Raw genomic sequence first — 16,471 nt, forward strand, 5'->3', positions numbered from 1 at the left:
CAAGAGGAAGACCAAGGACAAGGTAGGCCCACGGCTCAGTGAGGAGGGAGAAACAGTAACAGGAAACATGGAAATGGCAGAGATGCTTAATGACTTCTTTGTTTCGGTCTTCACTGAGAAGTCTGAAGGAATGTCTAACATAGTGAATGCTTATGGGAAGGGGGTAGGTTTAGAAGATAAAATAAAAAAAGAGCTAGCTAAAAATCACTTAGAAAAGGTTAGATGCCTGCAAGTCACCAGGGCTTGATGAATTGCATCCTAGAATACTCAAGGAGTTAATAGAGGAGGTATCTGAGCCTCTAGCTATTATCTTTGGAAAGTCATGGGAGACGGGAGAGATTCCAGGAGACTGGAAAAAGGCAAATATAGTGCCCATCTATAAAAAGGGAAATAAAAACAACCCAGGAAACTACAGACCAGTTAGTTTAACTTCTGTGCCAGGGAAGATAATGGAGCAAGTAATTAAAGAAATCATCTGCAAACACTTGGAAGGTGGTAAGGTGATAGGGAACAGCCAGCATGGATTTGTAAAGAACAAATCGTGTCAAACCAATCTGATAGCTTTCTTTGATAGGATAACGAGTCTTGTGGATAAGGGAGAAGCGGTGGATGTGGTATACCTAGACTTTAGTAAGGCATTTGATATGGTCTCGCATGATATTCTTATCAATAAATTAGGCAAATACAATTTAGATGGGGCTACTATAAGGTGGGTGAGTAACTGGCTGGATAACCATACTCAGAGAGTAGTTATTAATGGCTCCCAATCCTGCTGGAAAGGTATAACAAGTGGGGATCTGCAGGGGTCTGTTTTGGGACCAGCTCTGTTCAATATCTTCATCAATGACTTAGATGTTGGCATAGAAAGTATGCTTATTAAGTTTGCAGACGATCCCAAACTGGGAGGGATTGCAACTGTTTGGAGGACAGGGTCAAAATTCAAAATGATCTGGACAAATTGGAGAAAAGGTCTGAAGTAAACCGGATGAAGTTCAATAAAGACAAATGCAAAGTGCTCCACTTAGGAAGGAACAATCAGTTTCACACATACAGAATGGGAAGAGACTGTCTAGGAAGGAGTATGGCAGAAAGAGGTCTAGGGGTCGTAGTGGACCACAAGCTAAATATGAGTCAACAGTGTGATACTGTTGCAAAAAAAGCAAACGTGATTCTGGGATGCATTAACAGGTGTGTTGTAAACAAGACACGAGAAGTCATTCTTCCGCTCTACTCTGCGCTGGTTAGGCCTCAACTGGAGTATTGTGTCCAGTTCTGGGCACCGCATTTCAAGAAAGATGTGGAGAAACTGGAGAGGGTCCAGAGAAGAGCAACAAGAATAATTAAAGGTCTTGAGAACATGACCTATGAAGCAAGGCTGAAAGAATTGGGTTTATTTAGTTTGGAAAAGAGAAGACTGAGAGGGGACATGATAGCAGTTTTCAGGTATCTAAAAGGGTGTCATCAGGAGGAGGGAGAAAACTTGTTCACCTGAGCCTTTAATGATAGAACAAGAAGCAATGGGCTTAAGCTGCAGCAAGGGAGATTTAGGTTGGACATTAGGAAAAAGTTCCTAACTGTCAGGGTAGTTAAACACTGGAATAAATTGCCTCGGGAGGTTGTGGAATCTCCATCTCTGGACATATTTAAGAGTAGGTTAGATAAATGTCTATCAGGGATGGTCTAGACAGTATTTGGTCCTTCCATGAGGGTAGGGGACTGGACTCGATGACCTCTCGAGGTCCCTTCCAGTCTTAGAGTCTATGAATCAATCTAGACCTGTTAGACCATGTGTGATGTGCTTCTCTGCAATAGAAATGGCTGATCTTAATGAGTAGTTGGATGTATAGAAAAAGGAAAGTGATTTATCTCAGCAAATACAAATGAAATGCACTACTTCCTGATAGCCTTACAAGGGCTTATGCTACATTTTGTCTTTCTACATACACTGTATATTGTGTAATTGCACAATGAAAGATTGCAATGTAAGCAACAAAATAAGGTGCGAGAACCTTACTTTAAAATTTCCTGACTTTGGTGTTTAAGCTCTTTAACTTCCTTTTACATTAACAATATTTTGAAGGGGGTTATTTTGTTTGTGTTTATGTCAAGCAATCACCTCTATATTATGCATAAGAACAAACCATACTGGGTTAGACCAAATGTCCATCTAGCCCAGTATCCTGTCTTCTGACAATGGCCAATGCCAGGTGCTTCAGAGGGAATGCAAAATTGCTAATTCTCATGCATGTATTGCAGGTCTTGTGATATTTGTTTTTTTTTTTAAACCTCTAACTGTTGGGATAATTTTATTACCCAAGAATCTCAGCTTTTTCCTATTTTTTAGTAAGTTTTTAGTGCTCAGATTGTAGCAAAAAGCTTGAAAATGTGAATTCTAAACACTTCAGCATTAAAAGACATAAAAAGAATACAAACAGTACGATTTTTAAATCTCATGATTTCTAAGACAATCTCGCGATTGCAGACCCTGAGTCATGATTTTTGAATGCTTGGAGTTGGCAACATTCATATACTTCATATTCAATCATCCACAAACAATTCTGATCCCATTATCCAAATCCTAACATATAAGAAGGAATCTTCTACAGACAGGGGAATGAACTGAATGACCTAATCCCTTAGGTCTTTTCCAGCTCTGATTTCTATGGTTCCGCAACTGGACATTTCATACAAGACAGAGTAGTGAGTCTCTGCATTTGCAGGATGTGTTGTTTCCCAGTATTAGTGCTTTGAGTGCTAACAAGCTCTTCCCAGAGAGCTGAGTGCTCAGTTATGCCTTTAAGGTGCTGGCCTGTGGTAAGCCACACAGCCCACAAGGAATTCCCAGGGGCATTGCCCCTCATGGTGCACTAGTCTCTGGGAGTTCTCAGGAGTGCAGCCATTGCTGTGTACGCTCTCCTTAGCCATGGTCCTTTATGTGTGGCTAGTCACTGCAGCTGGGGCTGGCTCCTGCATGAAAGGCACATGAAGGGACACTCTCTGTGCCCTCTTTCCTTGAGTGCAGGGGCCAGCCACAATCTGGCTCCAAGGCATTATGTGGCAGGAAAGGCTAATTTCAGGAGAGTTAAGATTAGTTTAAAAAGCTTATGGGAGATGTAGAATCTTGTGTGCATTAAGGAATGGAATTCCAAACTTCACACTGCAGAGGTCTGTCTGGCTTTGTTCTCCCTCAGGTGACCAATGGCCTGAGATCAAAGGATAAACCATGCCCAAAGGGAGTAAAGCTGGTCAAAGCAAAATGAAAAGTTACTGCCAATTTTGTACTGCTCTGAGAGAAAATTAAAGGGCAGTATGATTTTCATATAAACAAATGTTCAAGTGAATTTCACAGCAACCAGAGGGAGAATAATTCCAGTAGAACCTGATGGGTTCCTAGAGTTTACCGGTTGCAGGTGGGTTTGTACTCAATGTGGGTCAGCCGGGCCTCTGCTGCCGCTACCAGTGCTACTGCGGCTACACTGCTATTTATACTTGCGCTAACTCTTATGTGTATATGAGCAAGAGTCACACCCCTACCTCGAAGTGTAGAGACAGCCTTAGTTAGCTGTTCTCTGAGCTACACAGTCTGAGGTACCCATTGTTACCGTCATCAACACATCAGTTATTTCCCCTCCTTTGAATGTACTATTCAGGCTCTCTGTGCAGCTTTCATCACTTGTTACCCTGTTTCAAAAGGGAGGTAGCTAGCAAAATGAAAATCTTTTCCATCTAGGCAGCATGTGTGTCTGTTACATATATATGTGGAGGAAAGTTGCTTATATATCTGAGGATCTCCTAATCCCCCAAATTTAAGATCTCCCACCTTTAAAGCCCCACAACACAACTATACTCATTTTAGCTAACGAGGACTGGACAGGACTATTATGATAGCCAGTCAATGGTACCCTGAAAATTAGAGGGAGATGTCACTGTTCAGCAATACAAAGCACTGACTCCTTAAAAATCAGAGTATTGCCTCAACAGCAGTCCCAGTCATTGCTGACCCAGGCAACAAATACTAGGAGCAACCACAAATGGATCCTGAATCAGTCCTACCTACATATGTTTTTCATCTTTCCACACAGCAGATCTATGGATTCCCATTTCCCTATCTCTCCAGTGCTTACCCTATATAGGAAATTGTCTTTTCTGCACAGCTACTCTGGGGTGGCTGCTTCTTCCCTCTTCCACCAAATATTTTCAGACACAAATAGCACAGATCCCACAAGAACATAGGACACATTGCAAGGACACAGCTCCTTTAAATCTTTAAGAAGCTGCTTTTCCTCTCTGTGGTTACAATGAAAAATGCTAGATCTTTTGCTTTTCTTGTTACCAATGGAATGTGTTTGCTCTGCTGAGTTCCTCTAACTCCAAAGAGAACAAAGGATTCTCCGATGGAGGAACAATTACTTTGAATGTTGTCAACTCTGCCACTGCCCCGACCTAAGTTGAAAGGAATCCTGGGTCTCAGCCATATTTTGCTGTGTAACTGACCTGCTGAAGGGACCTTTGAAGGATGGACTTAGCTGAGAGGGGAAGCAAGTTCAGAAGAAAGGGCTACTCAAAAAAGAGACCGTTTCTCCTAGTTTTTCTCAGACACATGGTAACTCCAGAGAGCAAAAGACTGAAATCTAGTGTGTAAGAAAGGGTTTACAGAATAATGTTGGTTAGAAAGGACTGTATTGAGACAAGAAGGTTTCTTTCTCCTTCATGATCACAATGGAACAGGTTGGCCACCTGGCTGGTTTTATGACTGAATCAGTCTTTCTTTAGTTTGACTTTAAAGTCAGTTAAAGCAAAGCCAAAGTCATCCTTTTAAAAACATCATTAATACGTATGCAAATAAAAATGAAAGGTTCTCTATAGCTGTGTTTAATGCTTGTGGGAAGAGCCAGAGCCGAGAAATATACAAACAATTTCCAGAAAAAACACCAGCCCATTGATCTAGCAGACATTCAAATAACTACTACCCTGGCCAGCCACACCTTGTAACAGGATTGATAATAGGATACCCTCCCATAAGAGGAGACAAGGATCATTAATCTTCAAAATGAGTCTGGTTGACTGCTCTCTAACAGGGACTCTGCCAAATCACAGAAGGACGCCATGCAGATGCCATGACTGCTGAGGCTTAAAATTGGCAGATTAAATAGAGCAATATTTACTCCCTGGTGTGCCAGAGTAGTCATCACATGGGCTCTGCAGTGCCACTGGAAGAACCTTTATTATATCTCAGCAACAGTACTGTGACATGCAGTGCTCTGTTTCAGCTTGGGGGTTTTCATCCTATTCAAAAACTAGCCTGTTTAAAAACAAGTACATTCAGTAAAACCCATAGTTTTCTTATTGTGAGTATTAGATTGTATGCTCTTTAGGGCAGGGTCTTTTTGTTCTGGGTTTGTACAGTGCATACTGTAATGGGGTTCTGGTCCACAACCAGGGGTCCTAGATGCTACCACAATACAAATATTGGATAATGATAGCTGAATGTTGGAAGAAGGAAACAGAATGAATAATTTGTTACTCCTATGAACTGTAGGTTTTTTTTCTTAAACTTAGTTTAATTCAAAAGGAGTTTCGGGTCCCTGATGGAGACGAAAAGCCACTGCACATCATGGAAGCCAGGGGAGCTCACTGCTTCTCAAAAAATAAGCAAACAAACACAGAGTAAAGGGAAATGGGCATAGAGAGGAGGAAGTATGCATGGAGGGATACCTCATTTGGAGCAGCAGGTACTGTATGTGGGAGGGATGGAGATTGGTTGCCTCACATAAAAAAAGTACATGTGGCAGTGGGTTGTGGGTAGGTCTACGACAAAAGACATTTATTTTGTGCGGGGTCGTTTGTCACATCTATGGGTTGGGGGACTACCACGTGGGAGAAGCATTAGCAGCCTCCCATGAACAATCTTGGTTTTGGAAGTGGGAGTGGGCTACTGGAAGTTTCCAACCCTGCTTCCCATTATCTTGTGTCTAGGGGTATGTCTACACTAAAGTAGCTACAGCAGCACAGATATGGCACTGCAGCTGTGATATAGCAGCTGCTGTAGAGGTGTTTCCTATGTTGAAGGAAGTGGATTTCTGTTTGCATAGGTAATCCACCCCTCCAAGAGGCAGTAGCTAGATCAATGGAAGAATTCTTCCGTTGACCGAACTGCATCTACAGTGAAGGCTAGGTTGAACTAACTCTGTTGCACAGGGCATGACATGTTCACAGCCCTGTGCAATGTAGCTAGAACCATCTAATTTTTAGGTGTACCAGGCCTACAGAATAGGAGAGCGGCCCAGAAGCAGTGATCCCCCCACAGATCTGTGCTACATGAGCTCCATTTCACGTGCATCACCTTGTTTTATTACTCTCGTACCAAAGCAAGGAAGAGATTATTGAGCTACTTTACAAACACAATCACCCCCAAAGAATAACACATCTTCAGCATTCTAGACTCAGTAAATTGGGTTCAGTACATCAGTTTCTCTAGGGCATGCATCCAGGGGAAGTTCTAATGAACAAGTTTCTTCTTGAGAGCCCCAGCTGTTTATACACAGTATAAAGTAATGATGGACATGTAAAGCCTTTGGCTTAGTAATGCTGTTCTCCATATACAGAAGTGTCAAGATTTTATAGGTAGGTTTTAACAAACAACTTTTAAAAAAAGTAAAAATATGTAGAAATCAATCTTTTCCACAGCCACTCCGAGGAGAATATAAACATTTTCTTTTTCAGCTCTGGCCCTACCTCTTCTGACAGTTCAGGAATCACTTTGAAATCTCAACTGTTGAAAATGTGTGTTTTAGCTTTTAAAAAAACCTGTAAATATCATTCCCCTCCCCCATTTGGTGTGACTCTCGCTATAAAACGTTCATTGGTGGCCCAGATAGATTATTGACTTGTGATGCCCTATGGAAAGTTTGACAGTAATTCTCATCTGACATAATTCTGTTCATGGTTCATGCAAATGAGAAATACAAAAGGTAAAGAACCAGAATCTTTGCTATTTTTGGCTTCTCCGGCCACCTATTTCTCACCTGAAGTCACAATGCAATCATTTGTGACCTCACAATTAGCTACTGTCAAAAGGGTTTTGATGTCAAAGTACACAGATTTCAGATGAGAAATAAGTGGCAGTAGTAGGTGAACTAAGATGGCTCTACTAATCAAAAGCAGCAGAAAAAATGATGTATCAGCAGCACTATTAAACAGAACATTTGTCAGGACTGAGACCTGTACAACCTTTAGAATTGTGGAATCATTGAAGTGCTGATGATAGTCAGCTGTATGTCTCCTTTTCAACACAGTTACTGCAGTGGACATCACTCCCCGAGTGACTGACCAAGTTGGTGGGGATTGAAATGTTGAAGGTGATTCACTCTACATAAGCGATGCTTCCAAGCTAGAAAAAGCATTTGGAGGAATAAGCAGGAGTAAGATCTATGCTGTCAGCAGAGGATGACTGCCCTCACCAAAATGACTCACAAGATTTGGGACTATTGCTACCACAGGGCTCTCTGCAAAGGTGACAGTGATAGAGCAGGCAGGCTCCACACTGGCGATGAGAGAGTTAATGAGAGTCTGTGGACCCAATTGGTCCCACCCTTTTACACCAGCATCAGGCATGGAGAGGGGAGTTAAAAGGAGAAGATGTAGGCCCATTCAGGACAGAGTAGGAAGGAGTGTAGTGTTCTCCTTCTGATATGAGATGCCTGGTTGCAGCCCAGAGACTGGGCTAGCTTGCCAGTTGGACAGGGATGACCAGACCCTGAGGGACCAGCTGAAGCACTGACTGTTTGCAAAAAGCCCTGAATAGAAGGGTTGGGTCTTGCGAAAGCACAGCTACATTGAACCTTGGAAGAGACAGCACCCTACCAGAGGAGGCCCAGGGCTGGGTGAGTTGTGCCCTGACAGGCCACAAGGGAGCGCTACAGAGACAAACCTGGTCATAAGGACTGCAGTGCCTTTTATCCTTTGTATCTAGCTAGGAAACTGCAACTTTTCCTCTCTAATGCAGACGTAGTAACAGTCATCAAGTTAAAGTATGGATTGCATGAATGGACTATAAGGTGGACAGAAAGCTGGCTAGATTGTTGGGCTCAATGGATAGTGATCAACGGCTTGATATCTAGTTGGCAACTGCTATCAAGCAGAATGCCCCAGGGGTCGGTCCTCGGGCTGGTTTTGTTCAATATCTTCATTAATGAGCTGGATGATGGGATTAATTGCACCCTCAGCAAGTTTACAGATGACACTCAAATGTGGGGGAGGTAGATATGTTGGAGAGTAGGGATAGGGTCCAGAGTGACCTAAACAAATAAGAGGACTGGCAAAAAGAAATCTGATGAGGATCAACAAGGACAAGTGCAGCGTCCTGCACTTAAGAAGGAAGAATCCCATGTACCACTACAGGCTGGGGACCAACTGGTTAAGCAGCAGTTCTGCAGAAAAGAATCTGAGGATTACAGTGGATGAGAAGCTGGATATGAGTCAGCAGTGTGCCCTTGTTGCCAAGAAGGCCAACAGCATATTGGGCTCTATTAGTAGGAGCATTGCCAACAGATTGAGGAAAGTGATTACTCCCCTTTATTCAGCACTGGTGAGGCCACACCTAGAGTATTATGTCCAGTTTTGGTCCCCCCACTACAGAAGGGATGTGGACAAATTGGAGAGAGTCCAGCGGAGGGCACCGAAAATTACTAGGGGGCTAGGACCCTTGACTTACGAGGAGAGGCTGAGGGAACTGGGGTTATTTAGTCTGCAGAAGAGAAGAGTGAGGGGTGATTTGATAGCAGCCTTCAACTACCTGAAGGTGGGTTCCCACAGAGGATGGAGCTAGGCTGTTCTCAGTGGTGACAGATGACAGAACAAGAAGCAATGGTCTCAAGTTGCAGTGGGAGAGATCTAGGTTGGATATTAGGAAACACTATTTCACTAGGAGAGTGATGAAGCACTGGAATAGGTTACCTAGGGAGGTGGTGGAATCTCCATCTTTAGAGGTTTTTATGGCTCGGCTTGACAAAGCCCTGGCTGGGATGATTTAGTTGGTGTTGATCCTGCTTTGAGCAGGGGATTGGACTAGATGATCTCCTGAGGTCTCTTCCAACCCTATTATTCTATGACCTATGGCTTAGTCAGCTTTCTGCAAAACTACAGTAATGAGCTCTACTTAGGACCACTCCTATAACAGAAGCTCCAGCTGGTACAGCATATAGCTGCCAGCCTCTCGAGTGGAATAAACAGCCAAAAGAACACAATGCTCACACTTGTCTTTGCACTGGGCTTCTGTTTGTTTCCAGGTGAAAGTCAAGGTGTTGGTGATCATTTTGAAACTCTGAATGGTCTGGGAGCCAACTACCCGAGGAACCATCTCTTGCCTTAGACCTCAACACGTCAATAAGAGTCTCTCAGCTGATTTTAACTTTCAGAGCTTGGGACTGAACTCTTGTGAACTCTCTTAGTAGAGGTCCCTCACTTCTGGAATTCCTATCCCTTGGCAGAGTTGTACAAACTTCAGGGAATTAAGACAGACACTTATTTTATTCAGCTGTATGCCAATTTCCGCCCCCTCTCCTGAAAATATGGCTGCCAATATTTCAGCCAGCAGCAGCAATTGAGTAGTTCTACCTATTTTATTTTAAAAGTTTGTAAGCACTCTGGTGCCATGATGATAAGAGCTCTATAAATCACTAAGAATAAAGAAATCAGATAACTAGAAAGATGACAGCAGCTCATGACTATCTGCACCGGTGAGATAATTTGTAAGAATGGCCACACTGGCTCAGACCAATGGTCTCCCTAGCCCAGTATGTCATCCAACAGTGGCTAATGCCAGATGTTTCAGAGGGAGTGAACAGAACAGGGCAACTACTGAGTGATCCATCCCTTGTCATCCAGTCTCACCTTGTAGCAGTCAGAGGTCTAGGGACACCAAGAGCATAGGGTTGTGCCCCTGACCATCTTGGTTATTAACCATTGATGGTATTATCCACCATGAACTTATCTAATTCTTTTTTGAACCCATTTATACTTCTGGCCTTCACAACATCATCTGGCAACAAGTTCTACAGGGTGACTGTGCATTGTGTGAAGACGTACTTCCTTATGTGGTGGGTTTCTTTGGTGTTTTCCACCCTGCAAGGATGTTACATTTTAATTATATTATGGTCACTATTACTCAGCTGTTCTGCTATAGTCACCTCTTAGACCAGATCCTTAGGACTAAATCAAGAACTGCCTCTCCCCAAGACTACCTGATCCATGAAGCAGTCATTAATGGTTTCTAGAAACAGTTGTTGGGTTTTCTTTTTTTGTAGCCTCTCTAATCTCCTCGAGCATTTCCCAATCAGTCACCATTCTACTGCTATACTCTTATAGCATGGAATTTCTATCCATAGAGTTTCGATGGTTCTGTTTGATTCATTTAAGATTTTTACTATACTTTTCTCTGCTTTCTTTCTTACTGTCATTTCTATATATTTTGTATCCTGTATATTACTGTGTCCCATTGATTTATCATTGTTCTAAGTTTCTGTGAAGGCTATTATTCTCATTTAATACTAAGCACTGAAGTTCACCCATCTTAGTATTTAGACTTCTCTCAGTTGTATACAAGCACTTATTAAATGTGTCAATATTTAGTTTGTCTGCCTTCATGTGATGTAATTGAATGGGACTCGTTCATCTGTCTCTCTCTCTTCTGCTCCTACCTGTACTTTATCAACTTCTATCCTCTCCTCTTTACTAGGCTATACAGTATCTCCTTTAATGTCATCCCCTAAGGGATGGGTCTGTCTGAACTGTGTGCTCCTCCACACCTGTCAGCTTTCTCCCAGCCCTTAGTTTTAAAAAATTCCTCTAAATTTTTTAATTTGACATAATAGCCAAGGCTAGTCTTTCAGACACTGGTCTCCATTTCTGCAGGCCCAAACAATTATGGGTACAATTTTGTACATGCAAATCAGACCACACACACTAGGACCCAGATTGTGTCTGCGCAAATTTGGGCCCACAGTTATTTGCAACTGTAATCTTTACTCCGGCACTAAGGTGAGATCAGTTAAAGCCAGGCTGCAGGTTTGATCCTTAAAGTCCAGAATAAAATAGCATTGTCTTTTCTGTAGTCAGAGGTGGTCAGTGAGTATTATCAATACTTAACACCTTTTTTCCTCTAGCTACATCCAATCTCAAACATTTTAGATACCGAAGTAATTCAACTTTAATATTCAGTAGCTCACAGTAAAATACATGCAAGACTGGATTGGTACCTATTTTTTTTTTTGGACAGTTTTTAGGTTTGCTTCTTGCTGTTACTCTGCAACTGTGACTTCACATATAGCAGTTAGGAGTCCTGCTGTGCCCTCAATATGCCAGCACTAACTCCAGCAGCGTAAGCTTCCTCACAGCAGTGTCCTATTAACTCCAGCTGTAGGGCTCTGGCAGAGAGTTCCCTCACAGCAGAGCCCAAGTCACAGTACCATATATCCTGCAGCCTAAGCTTCCTCTCACAGCAAGGCCAGCTATCATCCTGGCAGTTCCAAGCCTCCTTGCCATAATGCCTGGCCTATGACACATGAGATCTCAGTGGTTTGAGCTTTATTCCCTAGTCAGTTTCTGCTCTGGTCTCATGTTTTGGGTATATCTTCTCTGCACTGTTATACCAATGATCCACACTCGGGTTAGTCAAGCATGGATGTGAGCAGCAACACTGCAAAGCCAGACCCCCATTACTGGGTCCTCACTGGTGCTGTATTCATGGTGCTGTGGCTAGGACTTCTGAGGGCACATCTCTTGGTTCTTTGTGCTGTAGTGAGCTGAGCTGCTTTATGATTCTTTCCCAGCAAATTGTGGGAGAACTTGCCTTTCTCACAGTTCCCCCGGGCGCTCAGAAGGAAGGCACTGGAGAACTAAAAGCACCCAAGTGATTTAGCTTGTGTCCACACTGCAAAAAGACAGATTACTAGGCCAAGTTGAACCTGCGCTCTAACCCATACCCCACTCTCGCCCTGCCAGGCCAGTTAGCCTGGAGTGAAAGCACCACTAAAGTTGAATGAGAGGGTTGCATGTGTAGATGGGAAGGGGGTTAGGGCCAATGCTGGAGTAAGAGCCTGGGAACTCTGCAGTGAAGACAGACCCTAACAGAGCATGGCGGCAAAGTGCAGAGCTAGGCACTGTACTGAAGAATTATTTCCCAGGACTGCTTGTCCTCTTTGTTTACTGTTCCTCCTAATCTCCTTTAATCTGAGATGTGAAGCATAGGTAAGGCTCTGGCAGAATAAATGACCTGTGAATAGTGCCACCACGTGGTATTCTGCAATTGGGACCTTTCCTGCCAAATACCCACACAGACAGCTGAAGCCACAACTTCCCAAAATGTTTGTTACTGCAAGCCTATTAGAAGAGCCAGAGGAACTGTAAGGGCAAACTTTTTCCTGCTATGCCACACTCTTCAAGTCATAGGGGAGGCTGCTTCTTATCTGCTTTGTACAGAACACAGAGGAACAGAGACAGCATTGTATAGCAGCTAAATGGGGAACTTCTAGGCAAGAGAAACTGAACAGGCAGTAACAATGGAAAAACAGATTGCAAACTGTGGCAGGCAAGACCTGTGTGCAGACTTTCAAAGGTAATGAAAAACTCTTTGGATGCTGAGAAAGGAGCCCTGCTTATGAAGTGCCATGGGTCCCATTTACACCACAATTGCAACAGTCTTCGGGAAGGAAGACTGTTAAAACACAGCTGTCCCAAGATACATTAAAGCAGTGGTGTCCTGCAGTATAAACCGGATCCAACTGTGTTAAGAATCATGCTAAAGTTCTGGATGTGCGTGATAAATGAAGGGGTGAGGGGGAATTTGCTTTTATGGACACCCAGCCAGCAAGTTAACTATAAAATCCCTCTTAGTAGCTGTTCTCTATTTGCTTTACCTGTAAAGGGTTAAAAGGTCCACAGGTAAAAGGAAGGGAGTGGGCACCTGACCAAAAGAGACAATAGGAAGGCTAGAACTTTTTAAAATGGGCAAAAAAACTTCCTTTGTCAGTTTCTGTTCTCAGGGAGGGAAAGCAAAGATAGGGTTGAAACTATGCTGTAAGAAGCTTGGAGCCAGGTATGAAAAATCATCTAAATCATACCTAAAAACTACTCATTTGAAACCCCTCGATATGTAAGTAGATCAGAAAATGTCTAGGAAGACACAATTAGGTTTATTTCTTTTTATTTCTTTATGGCTTGTGGATTCCTCTGTACTAACCCCAAATGCTTCTGTTTTGCTTGTAAGCTTTAAGCTGGACCTCAAAAAGCTTAGTCTTGATGCTTAATTTTTGTAAGTGGTTTTTTAAAAATCGAGCAATAGTCTGAGTTTTCAAATGTATTTCTTTTTGTTTTTAATAAAATGTACCTCTTTTAAGAACAGGATTGAATTTTGTGTCCTAAAAGGTTTGTGCACATACTGTTTAATTAGCTGGTGGCAACAGCTAATTTCCTTCGTTTGCTTTCTCAGGGTGAAAGGGCTTAAGGGTACCTCACAGGAAGAAATTCCCAAGTGCGCCTTCCTGGGTTCTCAAAAGGGTTTTTACACTTGGGTGGTGGCAGCATCTACCCATCCAAGGTCAGAAAAAAGCTGTAACCTTGGGAGTTTAATACAAGGCTGGAGTGGCCAGTATTAATTTTTAAAATCCTTGCAGGACCCCACTTTCTACACTCAAAGTGTCAGCATGAGGAATCAGCCTTAACAATGTGTCTTAAGTATGACCCTTAAAATATAGGTAGATTGCACAGATCCTACAAAATAGATCCATGTTTTAACTTTCTGGTGGTATAACTGCATAGTAACTGTTCTTCAATACTGTTTCAAGCATAGACAGGGTCTTATATTCCCTAAAAAAAACATTTCCCCAAGTAACATAATGCCTTTATCTGGAAAAACCATTTGCATTAAACATATTTTACTGTCTGTGGCCCTGATTTGGTGGGAGCAACAAAGATGGCACTGAAGAGCCAAGGAACATTTACAGTGGTTCCCAAATATAAGCTGCAGAGAGTGAACCAGTCACATGATGCTGGTTTTTCTTCTTCCTCTTTCCCAGGTGTTTCTACAGGCATTCAGTCTCCCCATTGCACTAGTAATGTATAATGTGTAGGAGGGAAAGGAAGCAGGCAATATCTTCACCCGCTCTCATTCACAGTCACACAATCTCTCAACTAAAATGTGGTCCACACCATGAGGAAACCCTTGTGACACTGCAGCCCATATTCTTCATAGAGATAATATGATATAATTATGGCATAACTATGATGTATTTTATACAGGACAGGTCATGTGAGATATCATTGAAAAAAGGTTATGATTTACTGAATATAATTACCCTGTTTGTATGCATGTATAATTTTAGTATCTGAAGTTAGGAATATTGTCTATGTATCTATTACAAATACGTTTACACCTGGGAAATGCCCACTAGGCAAAAGACTGTCAGTCTAGATGGCTAGCTGGAAACGTAAGTCAATGGACTATTAGGGAGAACAATAGGTCCTAGCAGAAGCTAATCCCCCACCCCGGAGCCTTCCCGGGGAGCCTTCCTGAGGACACTATAAACATGGCTGTTATGACACTATGGGGGCATGTGACCAGATCACATGGTACTGGACTCCATCTTGGAATACCAGTGTTTTTCCACTGAACGATGCGGGAACCAAGCTTGCAGACAAAGGGTTCCCCAGCATATGCAAAAGCTTTTAAGGCAGGGAAGTGACATTATGTTGGTTCTTCACTGACTCCCCACCTAAAGAAGATTCTTGGAAACACCTGAGGAACAGTACTGAACTGGGGGTGAGTGGGAGTGCTGGACCCAGGCTAGGGGGTTTTCTAGCCTGTGAAAGGAATACCTGGGGTTTTAAGCTGCAAGCAAGTGCAGCTTGCCCCTTAAGAGCCTGCAGCTGGCTTAAATAATCATTTAGGGTGAGAATTTGCTATTCATATGCAATCTTTTTAGTATATTAAGCGTAGATTGCATTATTGTTTACTTGCTAGATAACCTGCTTTGATCTGTTTGCTATCGCCTATAATCAATCACTTAAAATCTATCTTTTGTAGTTAATACATTTATTTTTGTTTTGTCTAAAACCTGTGTGTGTGTGTCATAACTTGAGGCAGAAAGCTGTGTATATTCCTCTCCACATTGTGGGAGAGGGCGAATTTCATGAGCTTATGATGTACAGTTCCCTGTGCAGCGCAAGATGGTATAATTTTGGGTTTACCCTCCAGAGGGGGGTGTGCACTTGAGCAGCTGGACAGTTCCTTAGCTGAAGCCTTCCCATAGAGAGCTGATCTCAGCTTCTGTATGTAGCTGCAGCTGGGTGTGTCCCTACCTGCACATGTGCTGGTGGGGGCTTGAGGGCCTGTCATAGCAGTACAGTGTACAAGTAGCCCAGGCTTGTGGGTCAGGTTCAGTGGTACCCCAGTTCCAGGTGGCACAACCCTGATCTAGGTTCACTAGATGCAAGCTCCCGAGGGGAACCCATCACAACACTGATCTAGGTTTATTAGTTGCAAGGTCACTTTGGAAAATGTTGGGTTTTGTTTTTAAATGCAGCTAGTGTTCTATTTATGTTGTTTGTGTGCAGGTCTCTGTGGGTCTGATCCAAAGCCCACTGAAGTCAAGAGAGAATCCTATTGACAATAATTGGCATGATCTGAAGTCCACTGGAAAATTTCATAAATACAGAACCAGGGCTCATTCAGGGACTTCCACAACTCCCAGTTATCCCACATGAGAGTTGTTTGTTTGTCCAGGTACATAATTAGGCCCAGCCCTGTACCAACATGTATTAATTTAAAGTAAACTAAAGTTTCACAGCTTTATTTGAGGAGCAATGAAGACAATAGCCTACCGAGGATTGGCATCCTAAAGCCCAAATGAAAGAGAGCAGAACCTGAAATGAAAAAGTTGTGAATCACGAACAAAACATTTAGACTTCTCTACAGAGTATCAGTGCAGCTCTGCTAAACACCCTAAGGAAATCTGGTGCCAACATATCTCATTTGTGTACTCTCACATCATAGTGGTTGTGGGAGACCAGCAATAAAAAACAACTACTAATTCTAGGTCCACTCAGCTCTTACAATTTCAAGGCAGATACACTAATTATCATGCATTTTATGATGTTGAGGTCTCTTAGATAAGAGTTTAAAAACAGCTCCTGTCTGCTCTGCATGGAGATCAAAGATTCCAGTGCCATGTTTCTCACAGTAGGGATATGCCCCCAGTAGCAGAAGTTCTTCTGCCTTACTGATGTGCTATGTATGCCACCTAAGTGCCAGCCACTGCTACAGAAGAGTCTGTGTTCCACTGGCACTGCCTGTAATAAATAATAAGTAACAGCATTTCTATAGCTCTTCCCTCCAAGTATCTCAGCACATGTCACAACTATCAACTGGATTAAACCTTATAGCACCCATCAGGTTAGTTTGTAAGAGGTTCTCTCT

At 42.7% G+C, this 16,471-nt stretch overlaps 1 protein-coding gene across 3 annotated transcripts in view; it reads right to left on the reverse strand.

Moving 5' to 3' along the window:
* The window catches only part of THAP4 (THAP domain containing 4), a 59,000-nt gene that overhangs the window by 5,793 nt on the left and 36,736 nt on the right, over window positions 1–16,471 (reverse strand). For 2 of the 3 annotated variants that reach the window (XM_050965486.1, XM_050965487.1), the window contains exon 6: window positions 15,877–15,918. The exons of the other annotated variant lie outside the window; for it this stretch is intronic. In XM_050965486.1, coding sequence (XP_050821443.1) covers window positions 15,877–15,918 — 42 coding nt within the window. The remainder of the gene's footprint in view (window positions 1–15,876; window positions 15,919–16,471) is intronic. 3 annotated transcript variants of the gene reach the window in all.

This window comes from Gopherus flavomarginatus, chromosome 8 (assembly GCF_025201925.1).
Source record: "Gopherus flavomarginatus isolate rGopFla2 chromosome 8, rGopFla2.mat.asm, whole genome shotgun sequence".
NCBI lineage: Eukaryota > Metazoa > Chordata > Testudines > Testudinidae > Gopherus > Gopherus flavomarginatus.